The 25,029-nt window shown below is 29.7% G+C and overlaps 2 protein-coding genes and 2 long non-coding RNA genes across 5 annotated transcripts in view; 1 reads left to right on the top strand and 3 right to left on the bottom strand.

The window, feature by feature from the left end:
• LOC107453871 (uncharacterized) overlaps positions 1–24,959 on the top strand; it is a 50,680-nt gene extending 25,721 nt beyond the window's left edge. Inside the window, exons 3-4 of the long non-coding RNA XR_011636731.1 lie at positions 11,962–12,014; positions 24,588–24,959. This is a non-coding gene — a long non-coding RNA (uncharacterized lncRNA). The remainder of the gene's footprint in view (positions 1–11,961; positions 12,015–24,587) is intronic.
• On the bottom strand, positions 4,981–10,533 carry LOC107453869 (uncharacterized). Its single transcript, XR_011636730.1, has 3 exons — positions 10,381–10,533; positions 8,348–8,439; positions 4,981–5,259 (listed from the first exon to the last, which is right to left on the bottom strand). It is a non-coding gene; the product is annotated as an uncharacterized lncRNA (long non-coding RNA).
• Positions 12,716–20,287, bottom strand: LOC107453870 (progranulin). Its single transcript, XM_016070872.3, has 3 exons — positions 20,073–20,287; positions 16,004–16,098; positions 12,716–13,001 (listed from the first exon to the last, which is right to left on the bottom strand). Coding segments are annotated over exons 1-3 (312 nt in total). The 5' UTR covers positions 20,075–20,287; the 3' UTR covers positions 12,716–12,786.
• The window catches only part of LOC107453859 (uncharacterized), a 9,498-nt gene continuing 8,969 nt past the window's right edge, over positions 24,501–25,029 (bottom strand). For both annotated transcript variants that reach the window (XM_016070836.4, XM_016070837.4), the window contains exon 3: positions 24,501–24,770. In XM_016070836.4, the coding sequence (XP_015926322.1) occupies positions 24,559–24,770 (212 nt within the window). In that variant the 3' untranslated portion in view covers positions 24,501–24,558. The remainder of the gene's footprint in view (positions 24,771–25,029) is intronic.

The raw sequence follows: 25,029 nt of genomic DNA, 5'->3' as shown, positions 1-25,029 counted from the left end.
AAAAAATTTCAAATGATGGCTACCTCCTACCCCACTTATTCTAAGCTAGTAAATAGATTGTACGTTTTACCTTGTATCGATAATTTATAGTAGATAAATATGACCGTTTAGAGAACATGCGTTTTTTTTAATCAAATTTCTCATATTAATTCGTACACTGAGAAAAAAAATATGGTCAAAACTACAAGGACATGGTAAAATTTGCCCTTTTTCTGGGTCTATGGAAGCCTTAAAAAAAGCTCAGTAATTTTTATCGAAGCAGTTTGATAATTATTTTTGTAAAATTAATAATAAAATATGGTTTTATAATATGAGATAAAATTTGTTAATCTGATGAAATTTGTTAATTTCATTTTGATACTTTAAAGCAAAGCATCAAAACGTTTTAATCGATTAAATTTACTTTTCAGTTTTGTATTTTTTACTATATGTGTGATAATAAGAACTTTAACTTTGAAAACCAGATTTTTCGACAAACCGTTACCATATGAAAAGAAAAATTATCAAACGAATAGTTTGATAATTTTTCAAATTAATTATCAAACAATTATCAATAATAAATTATCAAACGAATAGTTTGATAATTTCGGTCTATATTTGCCGGGTATACCCTACATTGGGGTTTTTTTCAGATTAAGTACCACTGCATGAAATATGTTCCTCTTATGATATATGTTAATGCATTCCCCAATAGATTGAGCTGAAGGGTTTCTTTCGTGGTACCGAATCAGCTCAGCGAAATTTGCTGATTTTATTGGAACAACAGTGAAAATTTTTATTGTTTTCAATTACTTATAATAAATTTTGTTGGTTTACCTTAAACAATGGTCTTCATGAGTTGGAAAGACTTACCAGCAAAAATCCTGTCTTCCAGAAGGAGATTAGTCAGTTTTTTACTAAGAGGGAGAGGGACGTGTTGGACAACTAGCAGCACAAAAGATAAACGTTATTGTGCACAAGTGGCCAACGCTCCACTGTACTGTCGACTCATCGAACCATCTCATAGTACCTCTTAATTTTTCCAATATTTTATACATTTAATGCCAGCATATTGTATGTTGGCGATCGTCATGACCATTTCCATGGAATCGGTCACAAGTACCGCGGAAAAACGAAAAACGTAACTTGGTTTCGTTTTTTCCGTTATCCACGTTTCTTAGAAGAGTTTTTTCCTCCAATGATAAAGGGACTTTTGAGACAGCGATCTAGTCTCCATAATTCTTTTTAATTTCAGCTTCTTCAACCTCCACCATAGCTACGCTTAACGTTTTAATTTGAAGTCGAGGTAATTTTATTTTAGGTCATAGGCAATAGTTATAACGATTTCAGTAATCATTTAAGTTTTGTTGATTTTAGGATAATTTTAATTAAGTTAATTCTCTATATATTAACATGTTACTAACCCTCTTTCCTCTTAACAAAGCCTAGACAAATGGGTTAAGCGACACCTCCTAGATAAGAGAAGGCCTCTGCACGGGTTATCATAAACGAGAAATCCTATCCTTTAGTAGACAGCACGTAGTGACCTATTTCGTATTTCACTCCATTGAGCAGTTTATGTCCGTTGAGTCGGATGACTAAATTGATCTAAATTGAGCAGCGACATTCCCTTTTCTAGAAGATGTTGGTTTTAGTGGGTCTGTATGGTTAAAGGATTGGGCTCTAGGTGCCCACGACTCCACGCATTGCTTCTGGATGGCTGCTGGTGGTTTCCCTGCCCGATGGGCCTGGAACCTTGGACCTCTGGAGTGTGGGAATAGATATTTTATTTAGGGGTCATTCAAAGTTGTAAACCCGCTTCGTAGGTCCGCTGGCACACCTGCGGTGACCAAAAACTGATATTTGAGCCTTGGTGGCTCAGGGAATCGAGCGTTCGCCTTCCAATGAGTTGGACCAGGCTCGAATCCCAGTGATGGCTGTTGGATACGAATTCCGCACCCAGCTCACACTGACCACAGTGCTGACGTAAAATATCATCAGTGGTAGGCGGATCATAGGTTAGAGTTCCCTTGCCATCCGGCTAACCGTGGAAGGTTTTTGTGACTTTCCCCTCCATGTTACGCAAATATGGTTTAATTTAATCAAAAAATCCTCCACGAAGGCAAATTCCTCCCGATACTTAATCCAGGAGTTACCTTGTTTTCTGGATTGGGTTCAAAATTACAAAGCTACGGAGTTGAACATTTGTAGTAGTAAACCAATAATTGGGTCGGCTGTTCAACGATGGTTATGAAATAAAGTAAAACAATGACCTTCACTAAGATTACCCACAGTTTAAGAACTCCTATCTTAGACTCCTTTTTTTCCTTTTTATACCCAATTCCGATAAAAAAAATATATATAAAAAAATTATTTTTTACACCTTTATATAAAATTTAAGTATTTCCTTTATTTTTAGAGAAAATTGTTTCCTTGATGAATTTCAAACAGAATATCGAAAAATTTGTGATTTTAACTTGATTTAGATTTTGAAAACCTACTCTCTCCACTGAAGTAATCAACATGATGAGATCTCGTCTTTAATAATCTTATCTTGTTGAAAAAATGTAGTGAAATTTGACTATAAGCCATAATACTTATTTTATTCTTAAGTAAAAACCCAAAAATTGTACAAAAAATATAACTCTTCATTTAACATGGTGTAGCTCGAGAACTGTTTGTGGATAGTAAAGTGAACTTTTGTAGATTTAAGTTTTATTTAAAGAAACAAGCATTTATTTTGCTCCAAAATCGGTTTAATCAAAAGACAACATGGTGTTTGGGTTTGCTTTTGAGTAGGAAATTCCGACTGAATTTGTTCCGTCATAATCAGTTGGTGCTCCAAGCTTTAGACAAACGAACCACTTGAGAAATTTCACACAGGATTTGCCTTTTGGACAGCTGTAATCACCACCTGGACAACATACTACATTGTCTTCTGGTGCACANTTACCAATTGTAAGTGCCAGTGCTCGGTCTACATTTGTCGGGCATACCCTACATTGAGGTTTTTTCAGATTAAGTACCACTGCATGAAATATGTTCTTTCGATAGGTTAATGCATTTCCTAACAGGTTTCTTTGATGATCCTGAATCAGCTCACCGAAATTTGGTGATTTTTTTGGTCCCTTTATTGGAAAGACGCTGAAAATTTTTATTGTTTTCAATAACTCATGATATATTTTGTTGGTTTACCTTAAACAATGATCTTCATGTGCTGGAAAGGCTTACCCACAAAAAAAGCGGGTCTTCCAGAAGGAAGTTATTCAGTTTTCTTCTAAGAGGGAAGGGGACGCGTTGGACAACTAGCAGCACAAAAGAGAAAGGCTAATGCCACCAAGTGCCCAAATGGGCAACGCTCCTCAGTGCTGTCGACACATCAATTCATCTCATAGTACCTCTTAATTTTTCCCATATTTTATACATTTAATGCCAGCATATCGAATGCTGGCGTTTTGTGTCGGAGTTACCAAATCTCCTAGTATGAGTTGGGTGAAACATTGCACGAACTGAATGCCACCCTGGAGGAGCCCTGGAGGCGTCATTTCCACGAAATCGGTCACAAGTACTGCAGAAAAACGAAAAACGTAACTTGGTTTCGTTTTTTTCGTTATCCACGTTTCTTAGACGAGTTTTTGTTTCTCCAATGATAAAGGGACCTAAGAGACAGCGATCTAGTCTCCACAATTTTTTTTTTAATTTCAGCTTATTCAACCTCCACCATAGCTACGCTTAACGTTTTAATTTTAAGTCGAGGTAATTTAATTTTAGGTCATAGGCAATAGTTATAACAATTTCAGTAATAATTTAAGTTTTGTTTACTTTAGGATAATTTTAATTAAGTTAATTCTCGATATATTTACATGTTACTAACTCCCTTTTCTTCAAACAAGCCTAGACAGATGGGGTTTAGTGGGTTCATAGGGTTAAAGGACTGGGCACTAGGTGCGCGCGACCTCACGCATTGCTTTTGAGTGGATGCTAGTGGTTTCCCTGCCCAATAGGCCAGAGACCTTGGACCTCTGGAGATTGAGGCTAGTTATTTTACGTAGGAGTTATTCAAAGTCGCAAAGCCTCTTCGTAGGTGGCTGGCACATCTGCGGTGACCAAAAAATAATTTTCGAGCCATGATGGCTCAGAGGATAGAGAGTTCGCCTTTCAATGAGGTGAAATGGGTTCGAATCTCAGCTATGCAGTGGTAAATGGATCATGGAAAAGACTCCCCTGCCATCAGGCTAACCGTGGAAGGTTTTTGTGACTTTCCTCTCCTTGTTACGCAAATCCGGGTTAGTTTAATCAAGAAGTCCTCCACAAAGGCGCATTCCTCCCGAAACTTAATTCAGGAGTTACCTTGTTTTCTGGATTGGGTTCAAAATTACAAGTCTACGGAGTTGAACATTTGTAGTAGTAAACCAATAATTGGGTCGGCTGTTCAACGATGGTTATGAAATAAAATAAAACGATGATCTTTACTAAGATTACCCACAGTTTGAGAACCCCTGGCCTAGACTCCTTTTTTTTTTCCTTTTCATAGCTAATTCCAATAATTTAATTTTTAAAAACATGATTGCTTTTCTATGATCTGCTTTTAACTGCATAGAAAGATTGCATTATGAAACAAACTCAAAATAGTGCATATCAAAACTGAAAAAAAAATTTTTTTTTTTGAAACCTTAGTATAAAATTTAAATATTTCCTTTATTTGTAAGGAAAATTGTTTCTTTGATGAATTTCAAACAGAATATTGAAAAATTTGTGATTTTAACTTGATTTATAGTTTGAAAGCGTACTCTCTCCACTGAAGTAATCAACATGATGAGATCTCGTCTTTAATAATCTTATCTTGTTGAAAAAATATAGTGAAATTTCACTATAAGCCATAATTCTTATTTTATTCTTAAGTAAAAACCCAAAAATGGAAGTTGAAAAAGTGTACAAAAAATAGAACTCTTCATTAAACATGGTTTTACTCGAGAACTGTCTGTGGATAATAAAGTGAACTTTTGTAGATTTAAGTTTTATTTAAAGAAACAAGCATTTATTTTTATGCAAAATCGGTTTAATCAAAAGACAACATAGTGTTTGGGTTTGCTTTTGAGTAGGAAATTCCGACTGAATTTGTTCCGTCAATATCAGTTGGTGCTCCAAGCCTTACACAAACGAACCACTTGAAAAATTTCACACAGGACTTGCCCTTTGGACAGCTGTAATCACCACCTGGACAACATACTACATTGTCTTCTGGTGCACATTTATATGATGTTGCAGTTCTGCAGCATCCTGAAAGAAATTGAAGTTTTATGATTCGAAATTCGGTATAGTAAGCATTTCAAATTTTAGAATTATTAATCCTAATTCAATTTAAACTTCGCATTGCGTGTATCATAATCGAAAATGTATTTTAGAGCTCTTGTAAGAAAGAAAAACACTTTAGAGATCATAAGTTAACATCTTTTGGGAGGAATGGGAGGGAAAAGCATCAGAACTAGTTTGATTGCCGGAAACATTTCTAAAAATTTAAATTCAACTCCTTTACTTTTCCTCTGGTAATCAAATAGTCTTTAATATTTTCAGTCCCATTTGTTTAGCATTAATTCATGACATTTGATAGCATTTTTTTTAATTTAAATATTAACTTGCAACCTCTAATGAGTGTACTTTTTGGATTATTTTCTTAACAAGCATTCTAATAACATATATATTACGGGTGGTCGTTACTGAACACCCTGTATAAACTTCAATTTTAGTTAAAGTCATTGCGTCATGTGTTATTACACATACTATATCATACGCAATGTAAAAGATCTAATTTAAGTTTTGAAATATTTTTTCATGTCAATGGTGATTGAACAATAAATTTTAAATATTTCCGAAGTGTTGTGTTTATTATCTGAGTGTTCGTAAGAAATTTGAAAACGTCATATTTTTCCAAAAAAATTTTAATGTTTATAAAAAGTTTAGAAGCAACTATATTTACTTTGCAAAATGTGTACACTGAGCAAAAAAGTATGGTTAAAACTACCAGAATATGGAAATATTCAGTGTGTTTCTTGCTCTTCGGGAGCACTAAAAAGTTCGGTAATATTAACCGAAGTGATCTTAATGATTTTAGGAAAATTTACGATAAGATATGGTTTTATATAGTGTGATACAATTTGGTAATTGTGGTAAATTTTAGTTACTTTATTATGCTACCTTAAAGTTTGGAATGAAAACCATTTATTCAGTTGATTTACTTTTCAATTCTGTATTTTTGTATTAAATGTCAACAATGTGGTAATAAGAATTATAAGTTTGAATACGATAGTTTCCGGTATACCCCTTTAAAATTACCAAATGATTAGTTTAAATATCGTATATTTTGGTGTGGTGTGTGTGTGGCTAGAATTATGTTTTTTTTATTCAGTAATGTCATTACAATACAGTACGGTTATTTTGCCAGAATTTCTTAGTTCGCTTTAATATTCGTAAAAAATGTAAAGACGTTATACTTCAAAAAATGTCTGAATGTTCGTAAAAGATTTAGAAACGTTATAATTACTTTCTGAAATGTTAAGTGTCCATAAAAGGTTTGGGAACGTTATATTTACATCTCAAATTGTCTAAATGTTCGTAAAAAATTAGAAGAGGGATATTCACTTCCTAAAATGCATCAATGTTCGCGAAAGATTGAAAATGCTAGATTTATTTTCTAAAAGGACTAAATGCTCGCATTTCTGCAACCATTTTGTAGAATGTTGCGCTTTTGAAACTAAGCCATCATTACAATAACAGGAACGAAAATTTCATGGAAAAATAATGTCTCTAAAGTATTTAAATGGCACTCCAAACATATAGGTGACAAAATTTCAGTACCTACTTGTTTTAGAAGGTACTATTTTTAGAGAAAATGTTACTTTTTTGGACAAGTTAGTAAAGAAATTTCACCTCAATATATAACATTCTATTCGGTAAAATGCATCGTATCAAATGTCTGTACAAAGTACCGACAATCAGGGTGCTAGTATTTTTTACCATAAAATCAATCTTTACCGTAAAATAATTATTTTCAAATTACATTACGGAACAAAAGTCTGATACACCTGAATTTTTAATTTAAAGTCACTGGATCACAGTAATAAAATAGATTTTAGAGTAAAAATTACGGCATAAAAATTTACGGTAAAAATGAATTTCACAGTAAAATATATTTTACGGATATTGCAATCAGAGTGCCAGTACTTTCTACCATAATTTGATACTGAATTTTTTACAGTGTAAATGGATAACAAGGAGAAAATGCATAATGCTCGGCATTTCAGAAGGACAACTCCATACAGGCAACTTAACTAATGTAGTTTTTGTAAATGTAATGAATCTTAACGAAAGTTAAAGAAGCCATTTAAATAAAATATTGATTAATAAGTATATAGGTGAGAATATTGTAAATTGGATCAATTTGTACGCTTTTTTTTTATGCATTCTGCAAAAAATCATGTAACTAGGAAATTTTGTGAGTAATACATAATACATTTGTCTTTTAGTGTAATTCTTTTTTAATAATACAGTCATACACTACAGAAAAGCTAAAGCATGACCTTGTATTCTGGATAGGAACACAATATGTTGTACCTTAGATTACTGGTACAACAATATTTGTTAGTTATTAAATTGTTACTTAATCCTACAATTTTTAAACAACTGAAACTTTTTTTAGATCAATTTTCAATTAGCTAAATAAATTGTAAACATAAATCAAATACCATTTTATTGGAAGATTTAGAAAAGTTACGCATTTTCTAAGAATTGAAGAATTTTTACATTTTAAGTTGTAAAATATTTGTGCTAGATGACGTTCAGAAATTCTTATTCTTTGTACCTAAATTCTTGGACACTAGCCCAAGGCACTTATTCTTTGAACAATGGTCCAAGGTACAATAAGTATGCATGCTTTTTGATTTTGTTAGGCCTAACAAAAATAAATGATTTTTCTTTTAAAAAAAAATGGTATTTTATCTTACAGAGAATAAAATTTCAATTTTTATCAATTTTAGTTCTGTTTTCTAATGCTAATCTAGTTATGTTTTACTATAAAATTTAATGAATAATTAACTCTGCAATAGGAAAATTTAAAAAATCGACTGGAAGACCAGAAATGGTCCTCAGCACAGCAGATTGTAACTGTCTTTACAGTTATCAACTCCATATATTTATCAATTACAGTGAAAACAGAAATTCACACCGAAGCTTCGCAAAAATCGCTGCTCTCAGATCAAAATGCGATTTATCAAAATATAACAATTCTACTTATATTTTTATTTAAAAAATTACATCGTTGTTAGAATACCATCATTTTATAATTATATTCTGGAAATAGAGCGACACTTACTTCCTTCTCCATCACAGTAACCACCATCTCCACAAGTCTCAGCATTGGCTAGAGCTGCCAACAGCAGGACGGCAAAGACCAGTAGTACTTTCCTATATGCAAATAAAATTTCATTTCAGTTTTTATAACGTCACGCTAAAATATTTAAAGACATATTGTGCTAAAACATTACCAAATTTAAATATGTAAACTTCTTGTATTGAAAAGGGAAAAAATAAAGAGATAAATGCATATGATTGCTGACACAGTTTTTGAGCTGTGTCATATTTTTTTTTCTTTGCGGCATTTTGCGCTCAAATGTATCATTAAAATGTTCAAACTAATGTTATTACAATGCTTTTTGAGGAGCCGAAATGTCTCAGTAGATACAGCACTCACACCCCAATGAGGTACCCAGATTCGAATATCAGCAGTGGCTGGTCGATTCGAATTCTGCTTCAGGATCACTTTCTTCTTATAACCGTTGTTACACAGCCGATCTAATTTTGAGTTTACGGCTAACAATGTTCAACTCCGCAGACTTGCAATTTTGAACTCAGTCCAGAAGTATTAGGAGAAATTTGCTTTCGTGGAGGACTTTTTGATGGAATTAACAAGCATTTGTGTTACATGGAGAGGAAAACCACGAAAACCTCCTGCAGTTCGTCTGACAACAAAAAGACTCTTGCGTCGATCACTGAGGATATTTTACGTCAGCACTGTGGGAGAGATCCGGGTTCGGAATTCGTACAGACCAGCCATAGCCGGGATTCGAACCCGGGACACCATGGCTCTCAGGCTCACATTTAAGGGGAAGTCATCACAATGCTGAATCCATGTAAAATATTCTCAGTAGTAAACGGATTATGGAGGAAAATCGCTATACCCCCTGCCAACCGTTGGATGTTTTACGTGGTTTTCCTCGCTGTGTAATTCAAATGAAGGTTAGTTCCATCAAAAATGTCTCCACTAAGGACAATTTGCCTTCTGGGTCAAATTCAAAATTACAAGGCTACGAAGTTGAGCATCGATAGTTGCAAACTGAAAAATGAGTCGGGTGTTCAGCACAGGCAATATAATGAAATAAAAGACTTTTTGATATTTGACTGGAATGATGAAATGATACAAATAATTACATTTATAAAACAACCACATGCTATTGATCGCGCTCTGCTATGAAATTTAAATTTTTTTATAAATTTTTTCCTCTCCGCTACTATTGTCCTTTTGTTGTTTCACGAAAAATGCTGGATTGTTTATCCTGTTTCTGAACATGATGTCTTGTATCTGAATAAATTGTGTATCTGAAAACGGAAAATTTTACATCAAACTGTTGTTCCTCTACACCACGAAACATGTTGTGAAACACCTAAAATGTTTTGTTACACTGCTTGGTGTAAAGTAGCCCTCACCATGTTTGTTACATAGTATCACTAAACTTTATAATTGCAGCAAGACATGATACACACAAAAATCATTAAAGTAGTTTTACGAAACGATATAAAGTAATTCATTTAGGATGCATTACAATAATTCTTAAAATAAAATTAGTTTATGAATCAAACATAATCGTAGCACATAGAAAATGTTAAGAGAAAATATTATTCTAATTTATTTATTTGTTTACTTATTTATTTGTTTGTTTATTTATTTATTTTTCTCACAGCACCGATGTATCCACATTGCTTTCATCATTATTATTTCTAACAAAAAATTTTGAAAAGATTTTTAGGGCGATAATTTAAATTTCAAATGGATACATCATTTCGCGTTCAGTTGAAACAGAAACTGCATTTTACTTATTCGACATTAATATTTTTGAAACATAGCTGGAACTTTTGGGCTACTCGGGGTAATATAGTACAATCAAATACTTCTTATTTCGAATAATTTCTGTATTTAGAGCCAGGCTATTCGCAAACAATCAGCATCACTTTATCACAGAAAAAAAGGAACAAATATTTCTTAGAATCAAAAATTTTCTTCACAATTTTTCGCACAATTTAGTAAAAACAAGACAAGAAGGAAATGAAATTTGTTTGTTTCATACTCACATTATTCTTCCTTGATTATTTATCTCGTAACTTAATACGTGCAAACCGTAAACTTGAAATGCTTAGATTAAATCAATGTTTTTGTATTTCTTTCTTAAATAATAAATTGCACTTCAAAATCACAAGATAAATATTTGATAGCAGTTATCGATCTATTGTTTTAAATTTCTAGGAAAGTACTTTAGTCTTTTAAAGTATAATAATGCATTGCTAAGTAGCGAAAGATAAGACTATGTCTTATGACGCCTCTTAAAAGTGCAATAATGGCACTTTTTTCCCCTTAATTCCTGTACAAATTCAAAAATAATTAAATTTGTTGAATCAACTCAAATTTGGGCTCTGTTGTGTTGACTTTATTTTTTGTGTTTCCTATCAGGTGTGAAGAACAAGTTACGAAATTCAAGTTTTGATATCTATTTTAAAAAATTCATTTACGCAAAACTAATTCCGTGCAAAAATTCATTTATTACTATTATTTTCACAATGATTGCTTTTTCTATAATTGCAGGATGGAGTTATCTTTTCACCTTTTAAAAATACCTAGTTTTCAATGATAAAATCCAAATTTTGAGAAAAATCCAGAAATTTTTAGCAAAATTAAAATTTCTGCTTTTGAATTTTTCTTTCTCGTGAATGGTCTAACCGATAAAGATAACTTTTGAATTTAAGACTGCATAGCACAGACAAACCAATATCTTATTCTGAAAGATTTTCTGGAAAAATAGTTAAATTTTTTCATGTACCATTTTTTCACTAATGTTTTCATTAATTGCTGATTTTTGTAGCCACCAATCCTGTGCATTATAAACTAAAGTCATTGTCCATATTTTCGGCAGTCTGTGATACAAATAGATAAAAGCACTTTTTTAAGTAATAACTTGTGCTTTTATATATATATATATATAATTTATTTATTTTATTTCAATTTAGTTATGTGGATAGATCTTAGTCCAAATTAGTCTATATCTACCTAGTATATCTACCTAGACAAATAACGCATCGTTTCCAATGCTTTTATTAATTTGAATTGAGTAAAAACAATCACAAGTTCTTCTTCTTCTATTGGCATGACAGCCCTTTGTGGGCCAGGGCCTTCCCTAGAACTTTACTCAAGTTTGCTCCTTACTTGGCAATTGTTCTCCAATTAGTAATTCTTAAAATTTTGAAATCCTCTTCTACACACACAGTCAAGCCATTTGATCTTAGGTCTACCTCTAGCTCTATAGTTCCCATTGGTTTGTAATTGAAAATCTTAAATGTCAAGAAAGAAGGGTGCATTCGACAGATGAGACCCTCAAGCCTTGAGCAACCTATTTTGGTGTATTTATCCTTTCCAATCCCAAGTTAATGGGGCTAAAATTTAGGAATTACTATCTAGACATGTCAAGTATGCTTTATGTACTTTTTTACGATAAAACCCAATAAAATCAGCATTAAGTCTATAGAGCTAATATTTTAAAAGAACTGCTGGTTTTATGTATGAAAATAAAAGTTTTTTTTTGCTTATATCTGTTTATGCATAAAATCTTTATACCCTCAAAACTATAATTTACATTGATTGATTTAATTTTTATTTTATAGGATATCCAAGATGCAATTCCTCACTTGTCTATATCACAAGGTCTGACATATGAGTAGGTATAAGTACAAAATTTTGCACTTTAAGATTGCGCTTTGATATAGAAAAAAAACTTTTATATCAATGATTAGTCTCAACAATCTTGATTTTGTCTCATTATTTTCTCCGTAAAAAAGGAGAAGGAGGGGTTTTATGTGTGAAATCAGCTCAGCAAACTGTTCAGATAAAACTTTTCCTTTTTTCATAATTAAAATTTTGCAAGCCTGAACGATAATATGAACATTTATTTGAATATTGTATGAAAAATATAATGTGAACAGTTTTTTTCTTATAATCTAAGACAGTTTCTAAGTACCAATTTTTCAGGATTCTCCCTTATCTTTTCAACTTTTGGGCATGTTTGTAATCAATTGCTAAACCGATTTGAACATTTCGAAATATTTTAATTAGTAGTGATGACATCAGGACATATTTTAATGATATCGCATATATTTTTAACTTCTTCCATTATTTTATTTTTGTGGAATTCAAATTTGATAGCAGGCGATATTTGAGTATGGCTCAAACAGTTTTAGAACGTACCGTTTTTTATAATCATCACTCAGCTGAAATTTAGAGAAATAAACTAAACTGCCTTTTAGTTCATGAAAACACGTCTATTACATCATCAAAAGTTTTTTCTCTTTCTAACACCCTCACTTCATTAATTTTAAAACTCTTCAGATTATAGTAAAAAGCGTGAATAGTATGAAACCGTTTAATTAATGAAAACAATCATTTATTTTATAGTGACAATGAAGTTATGTACATTTCTGATGGTTATCCATCTAAGCATGGCACTTATCATTCACTACAGCTTGCGCGAGCTGCTTCTGCAAATCAAAGCTTCCGTCACTGGTGGGTGCTCCCATCTTGACGCAGATGAACCACTTGAGAATTTCGACGCAAGTCTTTCCCGGAGGACAGCTGTAGTCACCACCAGGACAACACACAGAGTTATCCACCGGAGCACACTTGCACACACCTCCAGCATAACAACATCCTATTGAAAAAAAATGGAATACAATTGAATATTAACTAAGGAAAGATCATCTGTTCTTCGGTTCAATAAATTTAAGCGAACTAAAACTCTTAATGAAAATCTAATTCCAATTTTCATTTGATTTTCTAACCATCAATTTTTACTGACAGTGTGTGTACGTATTGCAGCATACCAGTTCGATCACATTGATAGGTTTTCTAACAAATGCCTGCCGTATGGGTTTATTGGTTCAAAAATAATAATGATAATTTTAAAACAGTTATTTTTACTCATCTACAAATCAGGTAATAAATACTCATTTGTAACGAACAACTCATAAAGAAACTTATACGTAAGAATGTATTGTTATGTTAGAAGAGAATGATAACATATCATTTATTAGTGCCATACCTATCGCTTTATGCATTGCTTTCAGTTCTTTTTTATGATAGAAGAAATCATGTGGACGCGCATACCATCTGAAACGCTAGATGGCAGCACTACTTTAACTCGTGACCTTTTTCTTTGACTCTAGGTCCAAATCCCTTTAAGATAAAACGTTCAAGATTCTTTCAACGATACAGAATTGCTTTATAAAGATCTATTATACATATTATATAGATCTATTACTATCTATAACTTGATCGTATGAAACATTCATGCCCATTCAATCTATTTGTGTATTCTCTGGAGGAGAAGAGCGTAGCGACCACCTCATAAAGGCATTCAAGATTTTGCTTTGACCTTAGTCGAAAACAATAACGCGTCGTTCTATATATCATTAGACCCCATGCGCATTGTTCAGTTAATTCATTTCTTTTAATGCCCTTACTTGTCATTAGTTAAATTCAACGGCACAAATTACTTTTTTTGAGTTTTGACATCTTATAACATTTATAGTTAGTGTTTAAATGATACGATACAATTAATTTGCATTATTTTAAACAGTGCGAAATTTAAAGAAGATACTATTTCTGAAATAAAAAGAGCTTAAAAATAATATTTTTGTTGTTGTTGCATAGAATTGTTCCTTTGTAAGATCTTATCTCTAAATGACTGATACTTTTGAAGCAGCTTCAAGAGCATTGTAATTGCATTATGATAACTATTTGTAACTTTTTTAATTTCATTTAATTTTATTTATTAATTTTTGAGAATTCAGGTTTTAAAGTGGTTTTATAATCTAAATTACGGGTCTTTTGAAATTCTATAAAAAATTCCTTTGATCAGAAAAATCAAAAATTTATTTGCTAGAGGATGTGACTTATAATTTATTATTGAATTTGGAAAACAAAAATGTGGTGACATTTCAGTATTTGATGGTGTTCATAATTAAAAAATATCGATAACTTTCATTTATTTATTTGATTTATTCATTTAATTAATTCATTTAATTAATATATTGTCATATTTATTCATTCTATTATTTATTTTGAACGATGGGTTGAATTTTAAATTATTTTAAAAGTAGAATTTTAAATTTCTTTTCTCAAATGCGTAAATATTTGGCAAGGATTCATATAAAACTAAATTAGTCTCTCAATAAGAATTTTTCCCTTTAAAGAGTGTCAATTTAAGCGCCTATTTATATAGAAAGAATTGCACACGTTTGTGTACTCACGATATGAATTAAAATAAAGATTTTTTTACTTTTGTAACAGTTGCAAGGTTTTCAATTTTAACCTTCAAGAATTTCATTTTTCAACCTTTACTATTTCCATATCAATAATATAAACTGTGAAAGTACCAAAGCTATTACATTATCAAAACAATAATTTTTACCATGAATTTCTATTATTTGTTTAATTCTCAGTTGCGCTTTTTTTTTCATTTATTGCTCAAACTGAGGTCGAGAGGCGTATAAACAGTATTTTATTTCAAAATAACCTGACATAACAGTTTTTTAAATATAATATGACACATTTAAAAATTTTAGAAGCATGTTAAATACTACTATCGTCCAAACTTGGCAAAATACGGCGCTAAGTTGATCCATATTATAGTAATTCACTTGATTACACAAAAATATGACTCAACTTGATTTTAAAAAATAAACAATTTTGATAATTTGATCGAAAAGTATCCTCAAATTCGCAAAGAATTATGGTTCAAGGTACTGATACTATATTTCAACTTTGAAGTAATGTTTTTAAGAGTGTATTCTGAGTACTTTTATTTTCATGATTTTCTCATAATATTTGATTTAGATTTAAATTATAATAGTTACTGGATTTAAATTACAGATCAAATACAATAATTTTTAAAAAGAAATAAAAATAATGTTAGTAAATTGGCATACTTCTTCATATTGTTGCCTCTCTTAATTCAGTAAATGAAAAATATATCTTTCTTATATTATCTAAAAATATTATCTATATATATAAAATTAATAATACTATTCAAATTAAGCAGTTAATTATGAATTTTAAAAAAGATGCCTACAATTAGATGCTTACAAGCGACGTCACACGTGGCTCAGCCAATCAGGTTCAATACACACATGTGTACAGATATTCAATTAAATGTCATCCGAAAATTGATTCATCGTGATAATAAACCCATTAAACCATACGTATTATTAACTATATTATTAAACATTATAAACCATGTGTATTTTTCTGCATTTTTCAAAAGCTTTTTTTTTCTTTTTATTTTAATATACATTGTCGTGCAATGGAAGTGTCTTTTTTTACCGTATTGAGATGATGGTGGTTCATGATCATTCCAACATTTGATTTCTGAGATACAATGATAGAAATTAAAGAATCATGCGTGTTTTAATAATAATAATATTACTCTTGTATATATATAATAATATTAATTAAACTCGGAAATATATTTTTTTCGATGAACACAATAGTGTCCTGGGCTACCCAATACAGTTTGTAAATCAATATTCAACTCATTTTTACGCTTAGAATTATTAGCCAGGTTAAAATAGTTATTTATCTTATTGCTTAATGTAAGCAACTCAATACGTTATATGGTATATTAGCCACAACCACCAAACAAATGCTACTTACTTCCTACACCAGAACAGTATTCGCCATCTGCGCACTGCTCAGCAGAAGCCAAGAATGCCAAGCACAGCATACCAACGATTGCAAATAATACCTTCCTACAAAAGCACATAAATAAAGCACTTAATGCGTAAACACAAGGAGTTCAGTAACAACATCTCCGAATATGTATTTTTTTTTATAATTTTTGATTTGGGTTGGCTACACGGAGAAAAATTCTAGTGAAATTATCATACTGTATTGAAGCGACATTTCTAATGAAAAAATATTATAATTCTTGAAATAAAACCCAAAATATAAGGTATTTAAATCATTCGCTTGGTTATTTTACCGTTCCGTTCACATGCTAAGAATTTACTGAAAATTCTGCTTTCAAACTTATAGTACGTATAACCACACATTTAGTAAAAAATTCAAAACTGAAAAGTAAAGTTCACCGAATAAAATATTTTTCTGGCATGATCTAAGATGTCATTATAAAATTACCAAATTTTACCACGTTTATCAAATTTTGTCTCAAATTATAAAACCATATTTTTTTGTTAATTTTGCAAAAATCGTAACCAGAGCACTTCGATAAAAATTAGTGTCGAAACTTTCTAGTGTTCCTATGAACCCCAAAATACGGTTTTAAATTTTACTATATACCAGAAGTGTTATTCATTATTTTTTTCTCGTATCGCAGCACACATTAAAATTTAAGTAATGAAAACAAAACATTATCAAACTAGACCGTCTAAATTATTCATCAGAGATAGCCAATATATTTTCTTACTTAAATTAATTTTTAGTCCCCGAAGATTTTATTTATTTATTTATTAGCTTTATTTTTTTAAAGATGTTTTAAGAATATATGGGGGATTCTTTGGAAACATGACAATTCGGACCAAAAAATTTCTTCAAATTTAAAGTCTTCGAAATAATCAAATTTTTTTTGTATAATTCTTTAGTTACATTTATTAACATCTTACAGACAGCAGTGTAGTTTGTTGACATTTGCTCTAGAAATAAAAAATATATATAAATTCACCAAATCTTGAATGCCAGGAAAATGACAGCTTAGAAGTTTAAAAAACAGTCATTTGAAGTTAATAGTAAGTAACTCAACTTAAGCCTTTATGCTAGATGGATCATAAATTGCTTAAATTAATTATTTTTATCCACTGTAGAAAGAATCAAAAAAAATTTTGTTGCAGATATGTACAGTATAAAATTGTGTAAAATAATAAATCATTAAATAAAAAAGTAACATTGATTACATTCAATCTTATTACAATCATACATAAACTTGGTATTAGGTTAATATTTGCTTTCCCTCTTTACAGTATTAGCATTTAAAAAAAAATTCTGGTAGCACTTCAGTGTCCTGGCATTCATAAGTCAGGAAAATGACAGCCAGGATAATGACAAATTTGCCATTTTATAGCATATAGCTTTACTTTAATTTAATATGTTGGCCTAAGACGTTTATATTCTGCAGAAAACAACAGGATTTTTTAAAATGACTCAGATAAATGTATGTAGTTTATGTTATTAATGATTTCAAGTTCATTTGTTATTAATGATTCAATGATTTTAATGAAAATGAAAACACAAGAACCTACTCACCTCGAAAAAGTTTTGAAATAGATTTTGAACCAGAAAGTTGGTTCTTTATTCGTGCAACAAGACATGTTCAGATAGGAAGGAATTTAATCAATCTATTAACATAGGATATTGATTGCTGGCTCAATCTATTTTGGTTACAAACCACTAAATAAAAGTGACCAGGAAAATGACAGATTTTCTTGGGACAAACAAATTATTGACAGAAAAAATTATTTTAAACGAAGTTGTAAATAATACCCTCTGCGTATATTCTAGAAATGCTTACACCGGTTGAGATTTAAAAAAATTAGGTATTGAAAGATTTATGGGAAGTTTTGATGCTAGTTATTATTGGAAACATTGTTTGTGACATGCCAGAAGCATGAAATTTTGAAATTCAATTAAATTTTCTGACTTTACAAAGCAGTCAATTCTAGTGCAAAGTCATTTTAAAATACTAACAGCAATGCTATTTATTAATTTTTTTTTTAAAAAATGTTCTTTTAATATTATAGTATTAGATCTTCGAGCAAAGGACAGTAAATTGTCCTATTTTGTGAGAATCACCCATATACTAAGGACAATTAATAGTTTGAGTCTTATATGCTTATAAAAGTTGTTGCTCAAATGTTGTGAATATCTCAGTTATTATTTGTATCATGCATTAAAGATATAAATAAATAGTTTAACATAAGATATAAATTCTTACTGTCTACTTTTGATGTTGTGTTTCGTTATTTTATTATTAATAGCTAATTTATTATTATCATTGGAAAAAGAATGCAAAATACTGTTTTAAAAAATTACGCATGTGATATATTCTGTTAAAAATCGCTGATATGTTCACAATATGTTCGATCGAATTAAAAATGTTATAAATTCATATAGTTGCAAATAAATATTTGAATGTAATAAATTAATCTTATTTACTTCTTTTAATTTTATAATTAGTTATTTCATTAATATTAGTTTATTCAATATTTTCGTTAGAATTACTATACAAAACACTTCTTCAGAAATTATGCATGCATTGTACGATTTCAGATAAAAATCACTGATATGTTCACAATTTTTTCCATAGAATTGTAATAGCCTTCTATCAACTACGCTCTACAAAATTCAGGATCAGTTTACGGTAAAAAGCACAGGCACAAAAGGTGCCGCTACTTTCTTATGTAAAATTCATTTTTTACCCGTATAAATTGCCATAATTTGGTCCGGAATTTTTTGCAGTATTGGCAATAATATGCAGCATTGAAAGAATGAAGAAAATCTCAGCTTTATAATACTGCACGGGTAAATAATTATGTCAGAAATCTAAAGACATTGGGAGGATTTTTTTATTTAATTTATAATCAAAATTTATGAACTGGCAATTTGATTTAAAATGGAACTATGTGGCAACGAAGTTGCAAATTTATAATTATTTTAGTGAGATTTTATGGTTTAGAAATTTTAAACATTTAATTTGTGATTTTCTAACTATTTCAATATTATTTATATTAATTTTTTTCTAGTTTTTGAATAATGTTTTGTGTACTAGTACTAAATATTATGAAATCAAAATTGTAAAAACTAACTTAACTGTTTTTTTGTTTTTGTTTTTGTTTTTTTATAGCTGAAAAATTTATAAGCCTGGAAAATTTAAGAGCACAATCCAAAATAGTAAACAAAGAAAGAAAGAAAACAATAAAAAAATACAAATCTAAAATGTAGTTAAAAGCTTAGAAATAAAATTTTCAGCGTTCAACTTTTCAAACTAATGTAATGAAACTATCGCAGAAAAAAAGAATTGTTTTTGAGTTACACCTTTGAGCACTAAATAATTTTACACAATTAACTGAATAATTAAATCACGTTCAACATTTTTAGAATTTAAAATAAAAATTTACTTAAAAATTATTTGTGTCAGAAATGAAATGCCTATCGGCTGTGATACATTTTAGATCCGTTCGTAAAATTTGTTGCTAGGCAATATTACTGAGTGATATTGAAAGAACTTTCCTCACATTTTAAATTTTTAAATACTCCTGAGGCAAATATTTATGCCAAAAATAAAAGGTAAAAAAAAAGGCATTTTTTATTTTATTTATTATAAAAATTTGTTAAATAGCAGTTTGATTTACAAATAAATTATTAGGGAATAATTGTTTTTAAGCGTTTCAACATTGAATAGATATTTTTTTTGCATGGAAGAACAAAACATTAAGGATTTTGTTTTATTTTGTCTTGAAAGTGTTTATAAGCGTACTATCTTTTTCTTTAAATAGAGTTATAAAATTTACTTAGCCTTATTTCTTTTTAATTAAATAGCCACTTTTAATTAATTTTAACATTTAAAATAATTTTCTTAATTAGGACACTCCAATTGAAATATTCATTATTTGAGTTTAAACCAAAATGATCCATTTAATATAAAATGTAACAAACAAAAATCTAATTTATTTGAACTTATAAAAATTTTTATAAGTTGACAATTACTTACATGATAAACTGATGTAATTTTCACGCAATAAGTGAAAACTATTTCCTGATTAATCAGCAAAATGTACAACGCGTATCAGCAAAATATACTAAATAAATTTGATCAATCGATAAATTACTGTGAAAGTAAAACAATATTTAATATTGCTTATTGTTTCTATTGGTGTTTATCGTTATTGATTTCTAAACTGTAATCTTTCAAGGGTTTGCAAATAAAATGTCTGTATCACTTTTACTTAGATATGAAAAGGTAAGGAAATTTCGGAATTATTTTATTGGCTATTGGCGATATCTAGAAATTGTTGTTGATACCTGAGACACTTACTAACTTTTCACGTGATTTTGTATTACTGCTAAAGTATATGATTTCATCATGCGTAACACTCAGTCTTTTTAATTTAAATTGGATAAATAATTTAATGTAATACTTTGACCTGCGTCTAAAATTTTTAACACATTTTTAATAGTACCTTTCAGTTACGAAAATTTATTCAGGAAATAATATTTTAAAAAAAAGTTATTATAAGAATTTTGAAAATATTAACCGAATTAAGTAGTTTTGGGTTGATTGTTTTCAGAGATACTGAAGTACAAATCGTACGGAACGTTAAACTAGCCATTTTGATTTTAATTTTCGAATTGGGTGTACAAAAATGTCGATTAGTTTAAGTTTTCCAGCTTAAAAAAGGTTTCTAGAAATTGAATTGAATGATCTTTGAAAATTATCTTTAATGAAAATTTGTACAAACTAAACCGTCAAAAACAGAAGACTGAATAAAGAAAAATATTGAATCTATTCATTTGTTCAAAAAGTTTCCCGGCTAACTAGTGATTTTCAATAGGAAATTTGCACAAACTAAATGATTGAAAATAGAAAATTGAAAAAAAAAATCTTTTCAAGTTTCCTAGTTTTTAAAAACAGTTTCAGACTTACAAATTATTTTCAATTGAAACTTCTCACAAATTGAACAGTCAAAAATAGAAAACTGAATAACTAAAAATTTTAAACCTATTTGTCTGTTCAAAAAAAAAATTCCTGACTTGCAAGTTATTTTCACATAGAAATTTTTACGAACTAAACAATCGAAAATAGAAAATAGAATAAAGAAAATTTAAAAAAACGTCATTATCTAATCATGAAAGTCTAAAAAAATGTCAATTCGTTTGTTATTATAATCTGAGATTTTTTATTGATTTTTATTTCCTAGAACTAAGCTAAATTTATGGATAAGAACCAGTTCAAGTGCAGGTTGATTGAGTTATTATTTATATTTTAGTCATATTTTTTAGTTTGCCTCTAGAAATGCAAAACTGATTGCAATGAGCCTAAAAAACTTTAATCTGAAAAGGAAAGGCTCTAAACTTTTTCAATTAGCCTCGCATATTCAAAAGGATAATGACATTTACCGAATGACAGATTTTAAAATTAGCCTACGACATACTGCTACTATATATTTAATTGTATCATAATTTAATTTATTATTTTAATTTAACTGTTTATTTAATTGCTCTTTTGTACTAAAAATAACGAGTTATGATTAAATGGATATCCGGATCTACCCTTTTTTTCCCTACTTTGGAGGCTTTACTCACTCCTTCTTATGGTTCCTGTTCATTTATTTCATTCCTGGGAAATGTCCCAATTTAGGGATATCAGATTATTTTTGACCTTCTATGTGCGTTAGCGAGGAATCTCTTAGAATTCTTCTTTCTAAGTTAGGATAGGTTGAAATATTTTAGCTTTTCGTTGGCTCATGACCATATATGGCAACGTTACTTTTAAAAAGTAACTAGTAAAAGTACAAGTATTTTTGAAAAAAGTAACGAGTAAAAAGTAAAAAGTTCTTATTTTAAAAAGTAACGAGTAAGAAGTACAAGTAAAAGTAGAAATACTAAACAAAAAAAGTAACGATTTAAAAGTACATTTCTAGGAAATCGAAAATTCAAAGTAACCTAAAATTTTATTGAATAATATTCTTATATTCTTTAATGTTTTTGCCAAAATTGTTGTTATTTATTTAATTATTTTTAATTTTGAAAGTTATGGACATTAATTTATTTTTAAATTCGGAAGAATATTATAATATAATTTTATAATATAATCGTATAATATAATTTTAAAATCAAATATAATTTTAATATCAAACTTTTTATGGATTTGCACGAAAAAGAAATTTTATCTATTGATTTTAATTTTTAGTTTATTATTTTTATTTATTTAAATTACCATTGATTTAAAATTGTTTTACTCTTTAGAAACGCGTTTTAAAAGCACAAACATAAACAAAGCAAACACGGGGTTTCAGATAGCTTTGTGATCTTTGAGCTAGTAAAAAATAATTGAATGTGCAGTATAAGTTGAAACAGAAGGTATTTAAACACGAAGTTAGCTGTGAATGCATATATATTGCACATTAATTTTATAAATTAAAAAAACATAAGCATTTTTTTTTAAATTTAATTTCTTTTTTTTTTAGAAAGCTTACCGAGTTTTAGAAAAAAGTAACGATTTCATTCGATATTTCCGTTACAAATACTTGTACTTTTTCCCTAAAAAAGTAACGAAAGTACAAGTAAAAGTACTAAATTTAAAAAGTAACGAAGTACAAGTAAAAGTACGTACTTTTTACTCGTACCGGCGGTACAAGTAACGAAAGTAAAAGTACTGCCATATATGCTCATGACTATTAATCGAAAATTATTATTTTTTTATCATTCAAGAGACATGGGTCTTTGAAGCCTATGATTGTTGGAGTGAGGCAGGTAAGAAAAAGATGTAAAACTTCAAGTGAAGTGTGCGAAATTTAAAAGGGAAATAAAAGAATCATAGGATGTTCAAGTCAAAATTCCTGTTGGTCCCATCAAAGCATTTTGATGATTTATGTTGGTTTCAGTGACATTCCTGATTGTCCAACATCATTTGATGGTCACCATCAGCCAACATTTTCCATTATGCGTTCATGGTTTTGCCAACAGACATCCCTCATTCCATGATGGAAAATGCTACTTTGATACTATGATGGTTACCCATCAAGAGAAGTTTGATTCTCATGGACCAACAATCCATGATGATCCGTGAGGGTTCATGATGGTTCCAACTATACATTTCTATGATGGTTTAATTCTTATTGATTCTCAGGAATATAACATCAAAATAATTTGGATTTTTTTATAATGGGCCATCCTAAATCAGTTCGAAATTACATTGGGATGAAGGTGGTTCAAGATCGTTCCAACATTTGATTTCTAAGATACTATGATGGAAATTTGTGATGGTTCATAATGGTACAACAATTCATTTCCATGATGGTTTAATAATAATTATTGATGGTTCAATAGGAATAAACCACCAAACAATTTTTTTTAATGTTGGCTCATCAAAAATCAGTTCGAATTCCTATATTGGGGTGATGATGGTTCATTATCGTTCCAACATTTGATTCCTAAGACACTATGATGGAAATTTCTGACGGTTCAATAAGAACAAACCATCAAAACAAGTTGATATTCTTATGTTGGACCATCATAAACCAGTCTAATTATTGATGTTGGTTACAATCAAAACTATAATGGTTCAATGATGGAATTATTGATGATTACCATCAAGATTATGTTGGTCCATCAATGGAAAACCATCAAACATTTTGACTTGGGTACGAAGCACGATGTTAAACAATTATGAAATTTGCGTAAATTTAAGTTAATTATCTTTTCTATTGATCCTTTAAAATTTAAATAAAATTGTATTTCAGTTCTGTTTGTAAAGTTAATCTTTTAAGTTGTCTGTTTTTTATACCTTGTCAGCGCAAGTTGACTTTTGTAATAAAGTCTTCATTTTTATTTTCTAACAGTGGAACAAAATCAGAAAATGAGGAAGTGCCTGTTTCAACTACAAATGAGATAAACTTCTTAAGAGAAAATTTCTCACATTTTATATTACAAGAATATTAAAATAAAATTTCAAAAACTGCTGAAACTTCTCCCGATTAGTTTGTCTAATGTTGAATGTTTAATCTGTCAAGTAATCTTATAGCAAGGAAATCTTATATCATCAATATTCTGTGCATGTCCAAAGCAAAACAATATTAATTTGTTTAGATTAGAAATTTTTTTCACGAATTTTTGGCTCGAAAAATTACAGCCTTATATAATTTACATCTTTGTATGTGTGATTCGTTTTGAATTTATAATTATCTCATTTATTAAAGTGGTTTCTATCAGCAAATTAAACCATTTTCATTTATTATATAAAAAATTTCAAGTTGTTCAAATGTTTCAATTTTTTATCCTTTCTTTATTTACTTCTGTTATGTTATTTTTCACGATTGCACAAACTAACCTCATTTCAGATTATCTTTCAGCTGTCTTCTAATTCAAAGCACTTGCAATTATTTTAAAAAATGAAAATAATTTGAGACTCGTGCATATGTTGATTGAAAAATGATTTATTTAATAATGATAATGAAGCAGATACATTGCTGATTACTTTACTCATAACACTTATCATTCGTTATAGCCTTTGTGAGTGCATCCAATTCAAAGCTTCCGTCTCTCGTGGGGGTTCCTAACTTGACGCAAATGAACCACCAGAGAATTTTGACGCAAGAATCTCCGTTTGGACAGCTGTAGTCACCACCAGGACAGCACACAACATTATCGACAGGGGCACATTTGTATGATGTTGCAGTTCTGCAGCATCCTGTTGGAAAAAAATAGATTACAATTTAATATCAACCAAGGAAAAATCATCTACTCTTCACTTCAATAAAAGTTGAGCATAATAAAAATCAGTTTAAAATTCTAGTTGCCAAAAGGATATAATTTTTGTTATTATTTAACTGCTTATTTTCTTCGACTCCATTATAAATCAGTAAAACTTTTTTGATTCTCTTAGTTTTCTTAATTTCTTAATTATAATATATATATATATATATATATATATATATATATATACATAT

The sequence above is a fragment of the Parasteatoda tepidariorum genome, chromosome 5 (genome assembly GCF_043381705.1).
Source record: "Parasteatoda tepidariorum isolate YZ-2023 chromosome 5, CAS_Ptep_4.0, whole genome shotgun sequence".
In the NCBI taxonomy this organism is placed as follows: Eukaryota; Metazoa; Arthropoda; class Arachnida; order Araneae; family Theridiidae; genus Parasteatoda; species Parasteatoda tepidariorum.
This window is presented reverse-complemented; position numbering and strand designations above follow the sequence as displayed.

What these genes read in the sequence shown, in the direction of transcription:
- LOC107453870 (XM_016070872.3), bottom strand. An exon ending in ATACTGTTCTGGTGTAGGAA is followed by an intron (nt 13,002 to 16,003) that starts GTAAGTAGCATT and finishes TTTTTTCAATAG; the next exon opens with GATGTTGTTATGCTGGAGGT.